General features: G+C 42.2%; 1 protein-coding gene across 10 annotated transcripts in view; it reads left to right on the top strand.

Annotated features, from left to right (window-relative positions):
- The window catches only part of LOC137239827 (serine-rich adhesin for platelets), a 133,448-nt gene that overhangs the window by 71,463 nt on the left and 42,750 nt on the right, over positions 1-19,235 (top strand). For all 10 annotated transcript variants that reach the window (XR_010949495.1, XM_067765536.1, XM_067765528.1 and 7 more), the window contains 3 exons: positions 2,029-2,231; positions 17,577-17,892; positions 17,960-18,943. Coding sequence is in view for 9 of the 10 variants with exons in the window: in XM_067765528.1 (XP_067621629.1) it covers positions 2,029-2,231; positions 17,577-17,892; positions 17,960-18,943 (1,503 nt within the window). In the remaining variant the exon portion in view is untranslated. The remainder of the gene's footprint in view (positions 1-2,028; positions 2,232-17,576; positions 17,893-17,959; positions 18,944-19,235) is intronic.

Below are 19,235 nucleotides of genomic sequence, written 5' to 3'. Positions count from 1 at the left end.
TTTCAAGATGATTGTTTCATCATCGAAACATGATTTTTTCATTTGTTATTACTACAAGCTTACTGAAGGCGTTCGCTAGGGTAGGCACCTTGCCGATGGTGTGATGGCTTAGCCGCACTCCATAGCGTCTGGGAGCTTAGGAGCATCCCATCTACTTCGTTCTGCCTATAAGGAGGGCATCGGGATATCTGTAACCATATACCAGAGGGTATATCCGATCAATCGACGACGCAATCTTTTCTATACCTTGGGTTGATCACAAGGAGTAGAAAGGCAGAATAGAGTCATAAACGGGGGCAGGCAAAAGCTCTACAAGCGATGGGTCGGACTGTGCGATTAAAATTAGCAGAAAATCAAGAGAGGTGGTAAAAGTAGGCCGAACGCAGTTTAATAAAAACTTAAGTAGAATACACGCACAAGTAAAACCATTAACTTACAAGTATTTTTTTCTTAAACATCTTAATTTTACAATCAGTTGCATGCTTGCTACAAATGTAGTCTTCCGGCAGCTTACGTAAGTTCTATCACCCAGGCACATGAAGGTTAAGGTATATTTCCTTAATTTATAAAGCTACAAATCTAAAATTGTATAGGAACAACTTTGTAAGTATGATTTAAATTTCGTATTCTAAAAAAGGGCATGGCAACGCCTTCTACGGCCGCTGGCATATTTTAAAAAGGCTTTGCATCGACCTCTTGCACGCTGAAGATATAGTGATAGAATTTATTATCCGTCTTTCCTTTTCAAAAATGATTTAACCTATACAAGAATTAAGAAATCTGTTGATTTCCACTCCCACTTTCAATATACCAGGCATGCTTAACGAACGAAACGATATCATTTCGTTACGATAATCAACTCTAATAAACGAAGCGAAGTCACTTCGTTTCGTTTATTAACGTTAAGATCGTCAAATTAACGTTAATTCTTCACTAATAGCATGTTTAATCAAACTGATTAGTTATTCCCCAGCTTGCTTACTTACTTACTTACTTTACTTAATTGGCGCTTAACCGTTTAAACGCTTATGGCGTCCAACAAGGCCTGCCAGTCGCTCCTTCTCTCTGCCAGCTGGCGCCAATTGGTCACACCAAGGGAGTTTAAATCGTACTTCTATAGGCGGATTCCGATAGAAACACTTTCTTAGCCGGAGCGTCATCTTTCGTTCGCATAACATGGCCTAGCCAGCGCAGCCGCTACGTTTTAATTCTCTGGACTATGTTGATGTCTGTGTAAAGTTCGTACAGCTCATGGTTAAATCTTCTTCGGTACTTGCCATCGCCAACGCGTTGAGGTCCATAAATCTTTCGAAGAACTTTTCTCTCGAACACTCCCAGAGCCGTTTCATCTGATGTTGTCATGGTCCATGCTTCTGCACCATATATCAGGACGGGTACGATAAATGACTTGTAGAGTATGATTTTCGTTTGCCGAGAGAGGACTTTACTTTTCAATTGCCTACCTAGTCCAAAGTAGCATTTATTGACAAGAGTGATTCTTTGCTGGATTTCAGAGCTGATGTTGTTGCTAGTGTGATGCTGGTTCCCAAATAAACGAAGTCTTTTACTATTTCGAAATTATGGCTGCCAACAGTTGAGTGTTTGCCAAGGTGCATATGCGCTGGCTCTTTGCTCGTTGACAGCAGGTACTTCGTTTCGTCCTCATTCACCATCAAACCCATCTTTACCGCTTCTTTTTCCATTTTGGGGTGAGCAGAACTAACGCCGCGGGTGTTTAGGCCGAGGATACCTATGTCATCAGCATATTCCAGTAATTTTCAGCTTGCGCCTTCTATGTATGTGTGTAAATGGCTAACTGTCGTTGTGTTTATTTAATAACAGCATAGTGATGTTAGAAATGCTAAGGATCGCAACAATACTAAAATGTTTGAAAACTTATTGTTTTTGCATGAACAATTGCTTGTATGGATGTGACTGGGCGAAGTATTTTTTTACTAAATTTTCTTAGCTACATATATCAAGTATTTCATAATAAATTAATTAAACATGTTTTTTTTTTGTTTTCAGCATATTTGGTTAAGAGCATATCTGAAATTGCTGAGCTCTATGTGATGTCATGCCGCAAACATAATACGAAACCCCTGCAGACTGTACTAGATCACTTAAAGGGCGTCGAATTGAATAAACAGCAACGTCAGCCATTATTATCTTTGAAATCAATTAAATTGGCAGCCAGCGATTGCGAAGCATTGGAAGAAATTTTCAAAAGGGTAATAAGCCTTTTATGAATAGTTACTACCTTTACAAAAGCGACCTAAAGGTATCGAATATCGAGTAGTAGAAAGTATGTAGTTTAACCATAAGCAATAGGGGAACTGAACCAACCTTTATTACAAAACAAAGAAGGGAAGTTCTCGATGTCACCCTAGTCTCAGAAGATGCGGAGGAGTTGGTAAGAAACTGGAGGGTCCTTAAGGACCACTCATTCTCTGACCATCGTTACATCCAATTCGACTTAGACTTGGTGAAAAAGCAGAGCGCTGCCACCAGAAATATTAAAAATACAAACTGTCAAGAATACAATAGGGATCTAGTACTTGAGAGCGTACCTGAAACGCCAGGTAGCATACCAGAACTGGAAAGACTGGTAAATAACTTCACAAGCCGAAAGGCACCAGATAAAGTCTGTCCCAAGAGAATTCAAAGGTGTAAAAAGAAGCCACCATGGTGGAATTCACAAATCGAAAACCTTCGCAGGTTAAGTAGGACCGTTTTCAATGCAGCTAAAGCCTCTGGCGATGAGCAGCATTGGGAGGTATACAAAGAACAGCTTAGAAATTATAAGTTTGAGCTAAGGAAAGCCAAAAGATCCTCCTGGCGAGATTTCTGTAGCAGCATGGAAACAGTGTCTGAAGGGGGGGGGGGGGGGGGAGACTCAGGAAAGTACTTTCCAGATCGGCTAATACGGTCCCAGGATGCTTGCAAAGGCCTGATGGTTCGTGGACCGAAACTGGGGAGGAAACCCTGGATCTACTGCTGAATACACACTTTCCAGGTGTAACTAGGAACGAACCAGGGGATGCATAAAGCTTGACACAAGCACCAGTGCAACCTATACTGCACAACCTAATTACAAGAGATAAGATATCTTGGGCCATCCAATCTTTTGAACCATTCAAAACTCCAGGGCCGGACGGAGTTGAACCTATACAACTGCAACAATCACTGGAATGCAGCACTAACTGGCTATACGCTATAATAGGGGGTGTCATGGCACTAAACCACGACCCACGTATATGGAAAATATCTAAAGTGGTATTTATTCCGAAGGCAAGCAAAGCGTGCCACGCGAAGCCTAAGGACTTCAGACCCATCAGTCTATCTTCGTTTCAACTAAAGGTGATGGAGAGACTGATGGAAACATATATCAGGGAGGCAGTGAATGACCAACTCTCTGAAGCACAACACGCTTATATAAAGGGTAAATCGACTGAAACGGCATTGCACGAAATTACATCGTGCATAGAGAGATTGTTCTCCTTTAAGGAATATTGCCTGGCAGCCTTCCTAGACAGAAGGAGCGTTCAATAACATAAAACCCGACTCAATCACTAAGGTACTGACTGATCTGGGCATCGATACTCAGCTGGTGGGTCTTGTACACCAATTGCTGCTATGCAGGGTAGTACAGACAGAACTTGCAGGGGTATCGGTGAGCAGGTTCGTCAGTAGGGGAACTCCCCAAGGTGGAGTCCTATCCCCTCTGCTGTGGGTATTGGCGGTGAATCAGCTGCTAAGGGACATGAAGTAGGAGAGGGGCTGTAAAGTTATAGCATATGCTGACGACCTTGCCTTGGTGATAAGTGGGAAATTTCCGCAAACTCTGCGATATGATGCAGGTGGAATTAAGAAGGGTCGAAGCATGGGCAGTTGATAATGGTCTGGGCGTGAACCCAAATAAAACGGGGCTGGTGCTCTTTACGAGGAGGTATAAGATACCACCTCTCTCAACTCTAGAACCACGGAAAGTGTCCGTAAGGCCACGGTTGCCCTCTACACATGTAAGGCGGCAATTGGACGGAAATGGGGTATGTCCCCTATGATAGTACATTGGATATACACGGCCATAGTTAGTCCAATATTGCTATACGGGGTGGTGGTATGGTGGCCCGCCCTGAATAAATCCTCGACGGTTCTTGCTCTTCAAAAGGTGCAAAGATCTGCACTACTATGCATAAGCGGAGCCATCCGCACAACGCCAACGGAGGATATGAATGTAATACTGAACCTACTACCCATAGATATAGTAGGCATAAAATATGCAGCATGTGCAGCTATTTGGCTGAGGAAACTGACCACATGGTCTCACTGCAACCATACTGAAATTGTCGACAGATTCTGCATACCAGAATGGACAGATTGCTGCAAACCACATACCAACTATAACAAGATATTAATCCCTGGGAGGGAACAGTGGTGAATGACCTTGATTGGCCCACTAACAGCATTCAGATCTATACAGTTGCATCCAAACTGGATAACAGCGTCGGAGGGGGTGTCTTTTCCGAACAATTGGAGATACAAAAGATCATTTCGCCTTCCGCATCACTGTAGCGTATTTCAGGTGTGGGGACTAATGACATGTGCTTCAAAGCGAGGTATTCTTTTATGAAGGCGCGATAGCTTTCCATAACATCAGGGTTCCGAAGTAGTTTGCGCTCAAGAGTTTCAAATCGCCGTTTAGCCTGCATATATGAGTCACCTAAGAACTGCGGATCAAGCTTCGTTGGCAAGCGAACCGAATATTCGCCCGAAGGTAAGCGCGAAAAGTGTTGTGAAAAATGGGACTCGCAATCGAGCTCCTCCTTTGTAGTTTTAGATATGGGCTCAGCAATGTGTTCTACTTCCCAAAAACGACGTACCAAATCATCCAATCGATTATTTGGTTCGATGTCACTAATTGTTTTTTGATTTACGACGAAAGACGAAATTTTTGAATTATGCTGCGCACCCCCTGACAAAACCCATCCGAAGAGAGTCTTTTGAAGCACTGGCAATCCCGAAGCTAGATGGATTTGCCCAACGCAAAGCAGTTCGAAAAAGAGATTGGCTCCGATGAGCAACTCAATACGCTGCGGTATGTTGAAATTAGGATCAGCCAGTGGAATATTGGATGGGACGTTCCAGTCCGCAGTATTCAAAGAAAAACTAGGTTGGTTATCTGTAATTGTTTTCACGACAACAGCAGTGATTTGCGTTACGAATTCTGAAGTCCGCGACTTCAGGTCAATATCAACAGAACATCCTTCTGTCAAAAAGTTGGCATCTCCAATGCCCGAAACTGCTGCCGAGCATTTCATTCTACGAAGCTGAAGCTGATTGGCAAGGCGATTAGTAACAAAATTAAGCTGAGAGCCCGAGTCCAAAAGAGCACGACAGGGCACGAAGGTTCCGGCATGATTTTTTACGAGTATGATGGCAGTAGCTAGAAGCACAGCATCAGAACGAGACCTTGCTGGAAGGGCGTGGACAAGGACAGAGGACGTTGCCACCATCGCGTTTGACTGCGAACTGATATATTGAGAAGCTGGCAATTGATTGGTAGATGTGGGTATGCGATCAAAGTGCAGAAGGGTGTGGTGCCTCGATTGGCAGGTCCTACGAGAACCAGATTTGCAATCTTTCAGTTGGTGGCCTTTCCTAAGACAATTGAGGCAAAGCGCAAGCTTTTTAGCCTCCTTTTGCCGAAGATTTGGCGATAAATTTGTAAAACGTTGACAATGTTGAATTTGATGCTCTGAGCTATCGCAAAACATGCACCTTACTGTCGAAGCATTCGAAACTATACATGATTTTCTTTGATTTGTACTTACAGGTTTTTCGGTTCGGTTGACTTGACCCTTGTGCATTTGCATCGCATGCTCCAATTCTCTAAGGTTCGACATCGTTTTTCTAAAAATGAAGCCAGCTGGTCCCACGAAGGCAGTTCGTTGCTTGACGAATGTTCTTCCCATTTGGCTTGAGTTACCATGTCTAGTCTTTGCAATATTAGATGTACAATGACGCAATCTGCTATTTGCTCCCGTGATCCGAGTGTTTGTAACGCTCGTATATGCGATGTGGCCTTGTCCGTTAGCTCATGCAACTTATTTACCTCTACCTTGTCCAGCCCGAATATCTCTCTGATGTGTACCTGAAATATAAGTCTCTTATTATCAAAACGTTTACGTAGTAAATCTAATGCAATTTTGTAATTGGCTTCATTTATTTCCAGTGATCTGATGGTGTCTAACGCTGCACCACTCAGACAGGAACGTAAATGCTGAAACTTGTCAACTTGTGTGAGGTCAGCATCCTTGTCAATAACAGAAGTGAACATAGAAAAGAAATTGGTCCACTCGGTGTAGACCCCACTGAATTTTGGCAATGTGAGTAAAGGTAACCGAGAGCGATTTGCATTTACGATAATTGACTGCGAATCGTTGGTGTTCATCTTGAATGTTGAACAATGTTGAGATACGCTACGCTTACTAATTTCTCGTTGTAAAGTTGCTTTGAGGTTTACTAGCTTATCATCAAACTTGTATGGTAAATCACTGTTCAAGCTTTCGACATCTAGTTCCTCAAGACTATTATGCGCTGCTGAGAATGTTGACTTTAATTCGCCCAATGATTCGATCATTGCCGACAGTGCATATTCATCCATGTTTTGCAGCTTATCACTGTTAATATCTGCCTCTATACGCAAGAGACGATTAAAAATAGCCATAGTTTTTAATTTTAAGATGGTAACTCGATCAGGAGATACCGCTGCAGGATCTCCCCCATTGGAAGAATCACCAGCCATTTTTATGCTTCTGAGTATAGAAAATGACTTGCGCGCAAAAAATTTACGAATTGAAAAAAAAAAAAATGCAAGCCGATGTTGTTTTTGGTAGCAGTACTATTCAAGTATGTATATGATTCGATTTGTAGTTATGTACGACACAGGCTGATTATTTACTGGAAGTTACAGTTCTAACAGTTAAATGCCATGCTACAAAAAACTCCAAATATGTATGTGCACGAGAAAAATTCGCCAGAACCAAAAATGAAATAACTTTAGCACTGTTATTGCTGAACAACAAATCCGAATTAACTAATGCCTTGTATTTGCATTACCACATTCCCGCGGCAGATCACGTCGGGGTCACCAAAAAATGTTGAGCTGCAAGCTTTTTTGCAGCTTATGGAATCCGATGATATGAATGTGTGCTTGTTGGGTTGCACGCTCACACCTCAAAATGCATCCAAATAAACAAAAAACGCAAACCTTTGATGTTTAACAAATCCAAATGAACAAAAACCAAATGAACCTTTTAATATTTGAACACTGCATGTATTAACAGACTTTATTATAGTTTAAATAAATATAGATGAGATTTTGGTTTTACAAAAAATGATTAGCCGCGAGATATTATATAAACCAAAAAGTTGTGCTTGCTAGTGTCACGAAAACAAGAAAACGAATAGCTCTCGCTCGCCCATATGTTTTGCTTGACAACTGTCAACACACTCATTCGAAGGTGTGTTCACTTTATGGAGATATTTCGAAAATGCGACCACCTATACAACAACCACCACTCCCTTTTAAAACCCTCATTAATACCTTTAATTTGATACCCATATCGTACAAACACATTCTAGAGTCACCCGTGGTCCACCTTTATGGCGATATTTCGAAACGGCATCCACCTATAGAACTAAGGCCCACTCCCTTTTAAAATACTCATTAACACCATTCGTTTGATGCCCATATTGTACAAACAAATTCTAGGGCCACCCCACCCTCCTTTATGGCGATATCTCGAAACGGCGTCCACCTATGGGACTAAGGATTACTCCCTTTTAAAATACTTATTAACACCTTTCTTTTGATACCCATATTGTACAAACAAATTCTAGGGTCACCCCTGGTCCACCTTTATGGCGATATCTCGAAACGGCGTCCACCTATAGAACTAAGGATTACTCCCTTTTAAAATACTCATTAACACCTTTAATTTGATACCCACATCGTACAAACGCATTCTAGAGTCAACCCTGATCCACCTCTATGGCTATATCGCTAAATGGCGTCCACCTATAGAACTATGGCCTACTACCTCATAAAATACTCTTTAATGCCTTTCATTTGATACACATGTCATACAAACACATTCCAGGGTTTCCCTCGGTTCATTTTCCTACATGGTTATTTTCCCTTATGTTGTCACCATAGCTCTCAACTGAGTATGTAATGTTCGGTTACACCCGAACTTAACCTTCCTTACTTGTAAATATTTTTCGACAGAAATAAAATTTTTAATTTCCGCTTTCGAATCATAAAAACGGAGGTCGAAACGCGTCTTTTGATACCACCTTTGATAAGAGTTAGATGGTAGCGGCTCATAAAACGTACAAAAAAAAAAAAAAAAAATTAAAGCCGGTAGTTAAACCTTTTTAATCAAACAATAATCAACAATTTTGTACACATTTATGGAAAAAACAACGTTTAAACGAAAGATTACATTGAATAACTTTTTGACTTTATGCAGCGACATTCCGAAGTTGGACGAGGCTGGCCGCGGTTCGGATGCAGCCAAAATAGGTGAAATTATGCGAGCGTGAGTCCCATTGATACTAATCACTACTCCTGGGAATCCTTTTTTAGAGTAAAATACAACTTTTGCTGTTTGGGTTTTAATCCACTTCGCACAAATATGCTCCTCAAAAATATCTAAAACCAGTCCAACACCAAAATCATTTCCACAGCATATTTGATAGCTGCCGTCAGCAAGGAATCGGAGTGTGGCGCATAATTTTAAAATACGAACGCGTATGTGGAAATGGTCCTTAATTTTGTTTATTAATGAGCAAAATGCTTCCTTTCAAATCTGCAAAATAATTTAATTTGAAGCTCATCATTTGTCACTTAAACATTTTCTTACTTGGTTGTTGTTGTTGTTGTAGCAATGCTCGCCCCACCTAATAGCCGCGACCGATCACAAATTGTCATCAATATCCTCTAACGGGAGTCCAAGGAAACTTGCCGTTTCAACAGGGGTGGACCATAAGGAAAGGGGTGTTAGAGGCGGTTGTTCCACATTACAATTGAAGAGATGGTTGGTGTCATGTGGGGACACGTTGCAAGCGGGGCATACATTTTGTATGTCGGGGTTGATTCTGGATAGGTAAGAGTTTAACCTGTTACAGTATCCAGAACGAAGTTGAGCAAGAGTGACACGCGTTTCCCTGGGGAGTATGCGTTCCTCTTCCGCAAGTTTTGGATAATTTTCGTTAAGCACTGGATTCACCGGGCAATTCCCGGCATAAAGGTCCGACGCCTGTTTATGGAGTTCACCAAGGACCTGCTTGTGTTTTTTCACTTCATACGGCTGGGTTCTCAGGTGCCGTATTTCCTCAAAATGCTTACGGAGATGACTCCTTAAGCCCCTAGGCGGTGCTGGTTCATCAATCAGATGTCTGGTGGGATGCCCAGGTTTCTGGGTATTCAACAGGAGCTGTTTGGTCAGCATCTCATTTCTCTCCCTGATGGGGAGTATTCTCGCCTCATTATGCAGATGGTGTTCTAGGGACATAAGAAGACAGCCCGTGGCGATTCTGAGAGCAGTATTTTGGCAGGCCTGTAGTTTCTTCCAGTGGGTGATTTTTAGGCTTGGCGACCATATGGGTGACGCGTAGCACGTAATCGGCTGGCTAATTGCTTTGTATGTAGTCATGAGCGTTTCTTTATCTTTTCCCCAAGTACTGCCAGCGAGGGATTTGAGGATTTTGTTACGGCTCTGAATTCTCGGAACAATTGCGGCTGCGTGCTCACCAAAATTTAGACCTTGATCAAACGTCACACCCAAGATTTTGGGGTGTAGGACAGTCGGTAGCGTAGTGCCATCGACGTGGATGTTCAAAATGGCCGACATATGGGGCGTCCATGTTGTAAATAAGGTCGCGGAAGATTTAGTCGGTGATAATGCCAGGTTTCGCAAGGCGAAAAAACTGGAGAGATCAGGGAGGTAGCCGTTTATTTTATTGCATAGCGCATCGATCTTTGGGCCTGGGCCTGTGGCCATTATTGTGCAGTCATCGGCGTAGGAAACGATTGTGACTCCTTCCGGTGGTGAAGGTAGCTTAGATATGTAGAAATTAAACAAAAGTGGGGATAGGGCACCACCCTGTGGCACCCCTTGTTTAATTCTCCTTGGTTTTGATGCTTCGTTTCTAAATTGCACCGATGCCTGCCGACCACCCAGATAATTTGCGGTCCACCTTTTAAGACATGGGGGAAGGGTAGACCCTTCCAGGTCCTGCAGTAACGAGCCATGGTTGACCGTATCGAAAGCTTTTGATAGGTCTAGCGCTACAAGTACTGTTCTATGATGGGGGTATTGATTTAAACCGCAATTTATCTGGGTGCTAATGGCATTTAGCGCGGTGGTAGTGCTATGGAGTTTTCTGAAGCCAAGCTGATGAGGGGCTAGCTGCAAATTTGCTTGGAAATAAGAGAGCAAAATGGCTTCAAGCGTCTTTGCCACTGGCGATAGGAGAGATATCGGACGATACGACTCACCTATGTTAGCTGGTTTCCCAGGCTTTAGTAGCGGGACCACCTTGGCCATTTTCCATTTCTCAGGTATGACAAAGGTGGAAAGAGACAGATTGAAGACATGCGCTAAATATTTGAAACCCTCTTTCCCTAGGCTTTTAAGCATCGGCATGGCTATGCCGTCTGGGCCCACTGCTTTGGATGGTTTAGCACGACCAATGGCGTCCTCAACCTCTTTAGCGGTCGTAGGATGCATTATATATTGTCGGGAGAAAGCGCTCGCGCATTTTTTCTCGTCCGACAGCACTTTGTCGCGAAAGGCGATGGAAACTTTGTCTTTGTGCTTAGTCGGATTCGATAGGGACTTTACAGTGGACCAAAGTTTACCCACACCGGTAGAGAGGTTACAACCCCTTAGGTGCTCCTCCCATTTCGCCCGCTTGTGTTCATCCACAAGCAATATGATGCGTTGGTTTATATCCCTTATTTGGGGGTCGCCTGGATCAAGCTGTCTTATAAGGTCACGTTCTCTCGCTAAGTTTGCGGCCTCCGCCGGGAAGTGGGCCGGATTTCGGGAATTCTCCCGGCGGGAATGAAATGTTCCGAGGCGGATTTAATGACTTTACGGAAGGCACGCTCCCCTTGGCGGGCATCAGTCGGGATAGGGAGGGCAGCAAAGCGGCTGTCTGTAAAGGATTTATATTCTTCCCACTTTCCTTTTTTGAAGTTTATGAAAGTGCGTTTTTCAGTGACGATGAAGTCGGCGGTACGCTCAAGCGAAATTAGTATGGGCAGGTGGTCGGATGCCAATGTTACCATCGGTTGCCAGTTGACGCAGTTTACGAGTTCTGCGCTCACGATTGAGATATCTGGCGAGCTGTGACAGCTTCCTACCATACGTGTGGGGGCGTTGTTGTTGTTGTTGTTGTTGTAGCGATACGGTTGCTCCCCGAAGGTTTAGGGAGTGATCGATGTGATGGTCCTTTGCCGTTTACAGATCCGGTACGCTCCGGTAACACAGCATCATTAAGGTGCTGGCCCGACCATCTCGGGAACGATTTATATGGCCACATTAAACCTTCAGGCCAATCCGGTATTTTAGTCGCCTCTTACGACAGGCATACCTACCGCGGGTATATTCTAACCCCCTGACCCGCTGGGTTAGTGTGGGGGCGTCTCCGTTTATTGTGCAGAACGTCGTTTCTTCTATTTGATCCGCCAACATCTCACCCCTACTGTCCGCCCGCAAGTTTGAATGCCATAGATCATGATGGGCATTGAAATCACCTAAGATAATGCGATTGTTGCCAGTGAGTAAGGCCCTGATATTAGGGCGGTATCCACTGGGGCAACAGGTGGCAGGAGGGATGTAGATGTTGATGATTTCTAGGTTTGCATCGCCTGACCGGACAGATAGGCCTTGACGTTCTAAGACATTGTCCCTGCGGTCGATGCAAGGATCAAATATATAATATTGCACAGAGTGGTATATGATAAACGCGAGACCGCCTCCATTTCCGCTCTCGCGGTCTTTCCTGTGGACGTTATACCCAGAGCAGGTCTGCAATGCAGATCTTGCTGTGAGTTTAGTCTCTTGAATCGCAGCAATGCGGATGTTGTGCCGCTTCATGAAATCGACTATCTCCGTAATCTTCCCAGTTAGTCCATTACAGTTTAGCAGGATTCTGAAGTGCATAGGGGGAGACGTCGCCACTCTGGGGGTAAGTGACTGGTGACTACGCCTGGGTTGTGGAAGGCCAGAACGCAATTGCTGTTGTGGCCCTGGGACTGGGCGTCCTTAGGCAAGCATTGGGGTACCCGGATGATTTGGGTTTGCGACCTGGCAACATGGCGCGATGAAACCCGTCGGGGGGTTGCCGTTGCGGAGACCAGAACATCTGGGAAAGTGGCACCACCCAAGGCAGGAGCTGCATTGGGCGGATGTCGCAAGCCTATATATTCTGTGCTGGCAGACGGTGCAAACGGAGGTAGGGACTACGAGTCTGTTTTCCTGACCTGCACGATTGCTGCCGGAAAAGAGGGGGGGAGAAGACGGGGGCAAAGGCTGATGCTCAGCATTGCTACCAACTCTACTACGAAGGTAGTAGTTATGAGTGGTATCAGCTGTTTGAGTTGTTGGCGCCGTGGGGCGCGAGCAGCAGCGGGTACTTGTTGTGGCTTGCAGAGCAGCGGGGCTGCTGGAAGGTAGTGGGGGGCGCTAAGGCGTAGACTACGGGACGCCCTTGGGCGTGAACAGCAAGGAGCCACAAAAGATTTATAAAAGTTACGTGGACGTCGGGTTTTGGGATCAAGCCCAGAACAACCTGTCCGATGCAACCATCCCTTGCACGAGACACACTGAACAGAGTATGACCGTCCTAAAAAGATTCTTTTCCGGCAGATGCAGCAAAACCATTTCTCAGGACCGGGGTCAGGAGACGGACCCGGATTGGATTCGATGCCTTCCCGGAGTAAGAGAATATGGAGCAGTCCTGCTGCAAGGAGCTGCTGGGAGGATGACAATTTGTGGGAGGGACGAAACAAATTAGATGGGGTCACACTGAAATGACAGTCCTTGGTCGGGAAAAATCCCGAGTCGCTCCGGTACATAGAACCGACTGCCTTGGGAATCGATTGGTGATTGGTAGTTCCAAGGGATTGAAATGATCACGCGAATGTTTTCTGTATTCGCGACATGTCAATCACCAACATTTTCGCCATTATAAAATAGATTTCATATAATATCTGTTTTGCCTTTAATAACAAAATCACTTTTGCAAATCCTTAAATTTCCGCTACAAATTGATCAGCTGTTCATATATATGTGAATTCACCACTTTCTGAAGTTGGCAACTCACTTCAACTTCAACTGAAATAAGTTGTAATTCGTAATACCAAACAGGAGTTGAGTTGTTTTAATTACAACCCAACACAGTTGAGTTGTAAACGGCAATAGGGGCATTAAAGTTGAGTTGTTTTAATTACAACCCAACTAAGTTGAGTTGTTAACCGTAATAGGGGCATTATTCTGAAACTGTAGTAGGCTGTCGCAGATCACTTAACGTGATCGCTGAAATGTTTACTCTGCATCTGGTATGGGTTCCGGGACACAACGGCATACCAGGTAATGAGATGGCGGATGAGCTTGCAAGAAAGGGTACCTCCCTTCCACGTTCACCATCATGGAAGAGGTTGGACATGTCGCTCTCCACCTGCAAGCTCAAGATAAAGGAGGCTCTACTGATGGAAGCGGAAGCCAGGTGGAAGCATCATGATAGATGCCACACGGCAAAACTCACATGGCCGGAATGGAATGAGGAGGGATCGCTAGAGCTTCTCACCCTCCGTAAGAGAGATATTTCCTTAGTTGTAGGTCTTCTCACTGGTCATGTTTGTATTGGACCGCATGCGGAAAGGATTGGTGCTCCATTGATTGATGATTATTGTAGAAGATGCGGCAACGAAGAGGAGCCTGAAACTGTTAGGCATCTACTCTGTGAATGTCCAGCGCTCGGTAGAAGAAGGCAACGTTTTATGGGCAAGATGTTTCTCGTAGATCTGACTGATACAGCTGAGGTCAATACACGACGCTTAGTTAGCTTCACAAACTCAACGAAGTGGTTTGATTAGGACAGTAGGAACAAATCCGTGTGGTTTCACAATGGGCCTATAAAGGCATAAGTGTGCCGCTCCAATGTGGACGGCAGCCACTTGAACCTAACCTATGTATGTATAAAATAACAGGAACTCCACTCTTAAAAAACAGAACGGGCTTCCTTTATTCATTTTATCCATGGCTCAACTATATGATTGGCTCATCTCATCAGCTGATTTTATTTTTTTAATTTCACTGGAGTAGGGATTGTCAAAAGGAGATGGCAAACTCAAAATTAAACCAAAACATTGACAACATTTTCTTGCAACACACAACAACTGCTAAGTTTTATGTTTTCATTCCATTCCATTCGCCTAACACCAACACGTAGATTTTGACAATCCGAACAAAAGTATGTTGTTGCTGTAGAGATGAGCCACCCATATAGTTGATTTTATCGACGTGAAATTTCTCAGCCTAAATACTTTTTACTGTGACGGCGTGTTGTTCGCAATTACACTTACCAATAATGACACTGGCAGCTCTAGTCACATGTAAAATTCGCTGCGATAATGGGAATCTCTTAGCGACAAAATATCGATATATGTCGCAGTAAACCAGTACTAAACATCTAGATATAAATGACAGCGTACTGCAATATATAGCAGAAGACATCACGGATGCATTGAATCATATTGTTGTTGTTGTAGCGATAAAGACACTCCCGGAAGGGTGTTGGAAGTGTTAAAGATGTTGATGGTCCTTTGCTGGATATAGATCCCATACATTCTGATAACAAGCGGCATTGAGGTACACTAGCCTTACCATCTCGTAAACGATTTAGTAAGACCACAGGACATGCTTCGCACCATCCAATAGGTGCGATATCTCACAAATTGTCTACAATTTCTTTTAACGGGTGTCCGAGGAAACTTGCTGTTTCAATAGGGATGAACCCGTGAGATAAGGGTGCTAGAGGCGTTGACTCCACATGGCAAATGAAAAGATGGCGGGTGTCATGTGGGTATACGTTACAAGCAGGACATACATACACTGGGTATGTCTGTGTTGATACTGGATAGCTTAGAGTGTAATCTATTACAATATCTAAATCGTAGTGCAGCTAGAGTGACGCTCGTGTCCATAGGAAAGTAGCTTTCCTCAATTGCGAGCTTGGGGTATTTGTCTTTGAGAATGGTGTACACCGTGTAATTGTTGGCATGGTAAGAGGGGAGCGATTTCAGTCAGTAATTGTTTCTCCCAATAGCTGATCTGTTTTGAACAAAGTTCAAATCAAGATACTTTATACGTGAAAATGCAAGACAAAACAACAAGGGATACGTATAGAAGACCGTTATTTTTTAGGGGTAAATTTATTAGTATTTTTTTACATCGTTTAATAATTTCATAAACATATTGGGTTTCATTTAGTTATTCAAATTAACAATAGTACATCCAATTTTCTTACATCATTTTTATCTTCTGCATAGTTCATATTCATACAGTAAATTTAATTCTATGCTTCCCTTTTTTTGATAAGAGCATTTATTGATGGAAACGCATATTCATTGCAATCATTTAAAACTTTTTCAGCTGATATTGGAATTGATTTTTTGTGTTGCTTATCAGACCAGCGTTCTGACCACACTTCGTACTCTTCATCTAGACTAATTTTATTTCCTCCAATAAGAGATGCGTATCCTTTACCAAGATCTTGGGCGAGCTCTTTAGACAAATTCTTTTTTTGCAGTGTATTATCTTTGATGATTCGCGGTGGGAGTAGCAAATTAAGATTAAAAACTTCCAATGTATCTTCAGGTAATCTAGAGAAAATAACGCTAAAATATCCTTCCTAGATATAGAAATTATAAGAAAAAATCGAAAAATTATAACGAACTGGTACGCAAAATCAATAACATCGTCGAGAATGATAAATTATCACTCGAATCATCCCTGGGCCCCTAAAGAAAAATACTGCAATAAATTTAATTGAAAAAATTTTCAAACTCAGTAATCAGGAGTTCAGAAATGAAAACAGGCGAAAAATAAAAAACATACTCTATAAAAATGGGTACCCTAATGCAGTATCAGAGATGCTTATAACAACAATAAACAAAATTAAAAATTATAATAGAAATGCAGCCACAAACGAACAAGAACAGACAATATACAGGAGAGTTACATACATACCAGGCTTAACGGACAACAAAACATTCAACAAAATAATGGACAAGAACAATACATGCTTTGCCTACAAGCCACACTCAACACTTAATAAAATATTTACAAGAACAAAAGACAAAGTAGAGAAGGAGCAACAACACAACGTCATATACGAAATAAAGTGCAATGGGAATGTTGAAGAAAAGTGCAACAAAATATACATTGGCACAACAAAGAGAGCTTTGGCTGTCAGAATCACCGAGCACAGAGCAGATGCTAAAAATGGAAAAAACTCAACTACGCTTTCTCAACACTTAACAAATAAACAACACTCAGCTGATTTTGAAAATGTAAAAATTTTAGATGTAGAAGAAAGAGAAAAAACAAGACTGACACTGGAGGCCTTCGAATACAGCAAATAATAAAAAAAGCTGTCGATTTTAAGGACGATGTGGACAATATCAGTTGTGCTTACGCCACGGCGATCAAGGAAAATAAATAAAATAAATAGTTCAGTAAATTAATATGTTTTAAGTGGAAAAATTGTAAAATACAATTAATGTAAGTGTTTAGTAGAAAATGCTACATACTTTGTCGATGTTATATTTATAAATTATTTTATGTTTTTTGTCCAATAAACAGGCTTCCTGAGGAAGGTGCAAAATAGCACCGAAACATGTAGAAAAAAAAAGAAAAAACTTTGTTTTTTTGCTTTAAAATCAACGGCAGAAAATCTCCATAAGACACAGAAGTAAGGTTAGATTCAGTATGTTATCATGCGCGTTTCCAGGGGGGGGGGGGGGGGCGGGACTTTTTTTGTATTGACTGTAATTAAGTATATAATACTAATCTACATCGTAGTTTCTTATCACACAACGGATTTTTACTAATTTTTAATTTTTCTTGCTTTTTTACGTTATTAATACATATATTTAAAAAAAAAAAGTTCCCCCCTGGAACGTAAAAAAGCAAGAAAAATTAAAAATTAGTAAAAATCCGTTTTATGATAAGAAACTACTATGTAGATTAGTATTATATACTTCCTTACAGTCAATACAAAAAAAAAAGCCCCCCTTCCCCCCTGGAACCGCGCATGATGTTGTCAACAGCGCAAATATTTCTGAGTATTAGACTGATTTGCATGAGCATTCTTACTATTGAGCGCTAATTGCCCCTTTGTCCCCCTCAAACCCGCTACTGCCTAAGCATTTGAGTACTAAATATATGCGATAAGTTGGAAGTAACAGCTTTTGTTTTTTTCTTTTATACTCACAGGTACAGTACAAATTTATTGATCTCTCATCATGTGACCTGGACGAGTGGGCGACAAGCGCACTCTTTGAAATGATTGAGTATTATGAGGCGGCCCATGAATTGGATATCTCCTCGAATTCGAAGGGTATGACTTCACGTGGTTGGGCTGGTTGTATGGCAATGGTGAAACATAGCGAAGAATTGCGTGTATTAATTGCACAATGCAATCCAATATCGAAGCAAAGTGCTGACAGTTTGGGACAAGCGATAAGTGCATCGAATTTACATACACTAAAATTGGAGCATTGTGGATTGAGGGGTGCGCTCGATGGTTTGTGTAAGTAAATAATATAATAAAATGTAATTGAGTCCTAATTACTTAATTACAAACTTACAATTCACAGGCTTTAAGTTGCGACATAATAGTTCGCTTAAAGAACTATGGCTGGCGCATAATGATTTAGATTACAGAGATGCTGAAGCTCTGGGGGATTTGTTGAAAGTTAATCATTATATTGAATTGATCGATATAAGCAACAATAATATACGAGATCAGGGTCTATTATACATTGTGGAGGCATTAATATTACAAGCACAAGAATTAGAACGACGAACGATGCTACAACGTTCGTCAGCTATTGATGATGATGATAGTCTATCGTCGATTGAAGCCTCACAAACTACTGATTTTGATATTAGCGACTCATTTAGCAATAATGGAAAAACAAGTAGTCCGGGCGATAACGCAGTGAGCAGTGAAAGCGCTGATAAAATGTCATCAGAACTTTTGATTATTGAGAATCAGTCAACGGATGTCTCACCAAAAAGACCATACACTAGCACCACTGACAAAGTCACAAATGATAATTTATTACAACAAAAACCACAGCAACAATTGCAACCCGATGTGATAACAACAACAAATCTGAGCAAATCTACTGTTGGTGTCGGCATACCTACCATAGTTACCGTCGTGGGCTCTCAAGATGAGATGGACGGTGATGACGATACTGAAGACACAGTTAAATCATGCAATCAAAAGAATGGCTCAAATGCACATAGCGGTAAATCAATGTTGGATAAATTGCTATCGATGAATAGTGAGAGCAGCAGCGAAGAGGGCGCGTCCAATTTATCAACAGACACAATAGCGGCATGCGGTTCTGAGGACGTAAGCATAACCAGTGATGATATATTTGATACGTCCGTTGTAACGGGGATAACGACGAGTGCTGCGACTGACATACACAAGAATAATAATTCACACGCAAAGGCGCTAAACGAACCGGTTACGAGCGCGCCAGCCCACATTACTGTTCCAGAAAAAACTGCAATTGATTTCAAAGGTATAGATCAAGTGGTAATCGAGGAAAAAATACAATTAAATGGTAAGTTTTGAAATGAAAATTTTTTTTGTTTTTTTGATTGATGATTTCATTCCATGGGGGGGTTGTCTCACTGTGCTGAAAGTCATATAATCTGTTTACTCCGCTAGTGCTTGTTCACCTCGTCTGCAGAACATACGTTTGGTATGTCAATATTGAGTTGGTATAAGTAAGAGTTGCACCTGTTGCCATATCCAGATCGAAGTTAGGCTAAAGTGCCACGTGCCTCCCTGGGAAACCTGCTTATGCTTTGGGAACGAGTTCTAGTGGGCGTCAATTGGCAAAAGGATTCTTC

This window comes from Eurosta solidaginis, chromosome 2 (genome assembly GCF_040869045.1).
Source record: "Eurosta solidaginis isolate ZX-2024a chromosome 2, ASM4086904v1, whole genome shotgun sequence".
Taxonomy (NCBI): Eukaryota; Metazoa; Arthropoda; class Insecta; order Diptera; family Tephritidae; genus Eurosta; species Eurosta solidaginis.
Note: the sequence above shows the minus strand (reverse complement) of the source record. Positions and strands in the feature narration are given on the sequence as shown.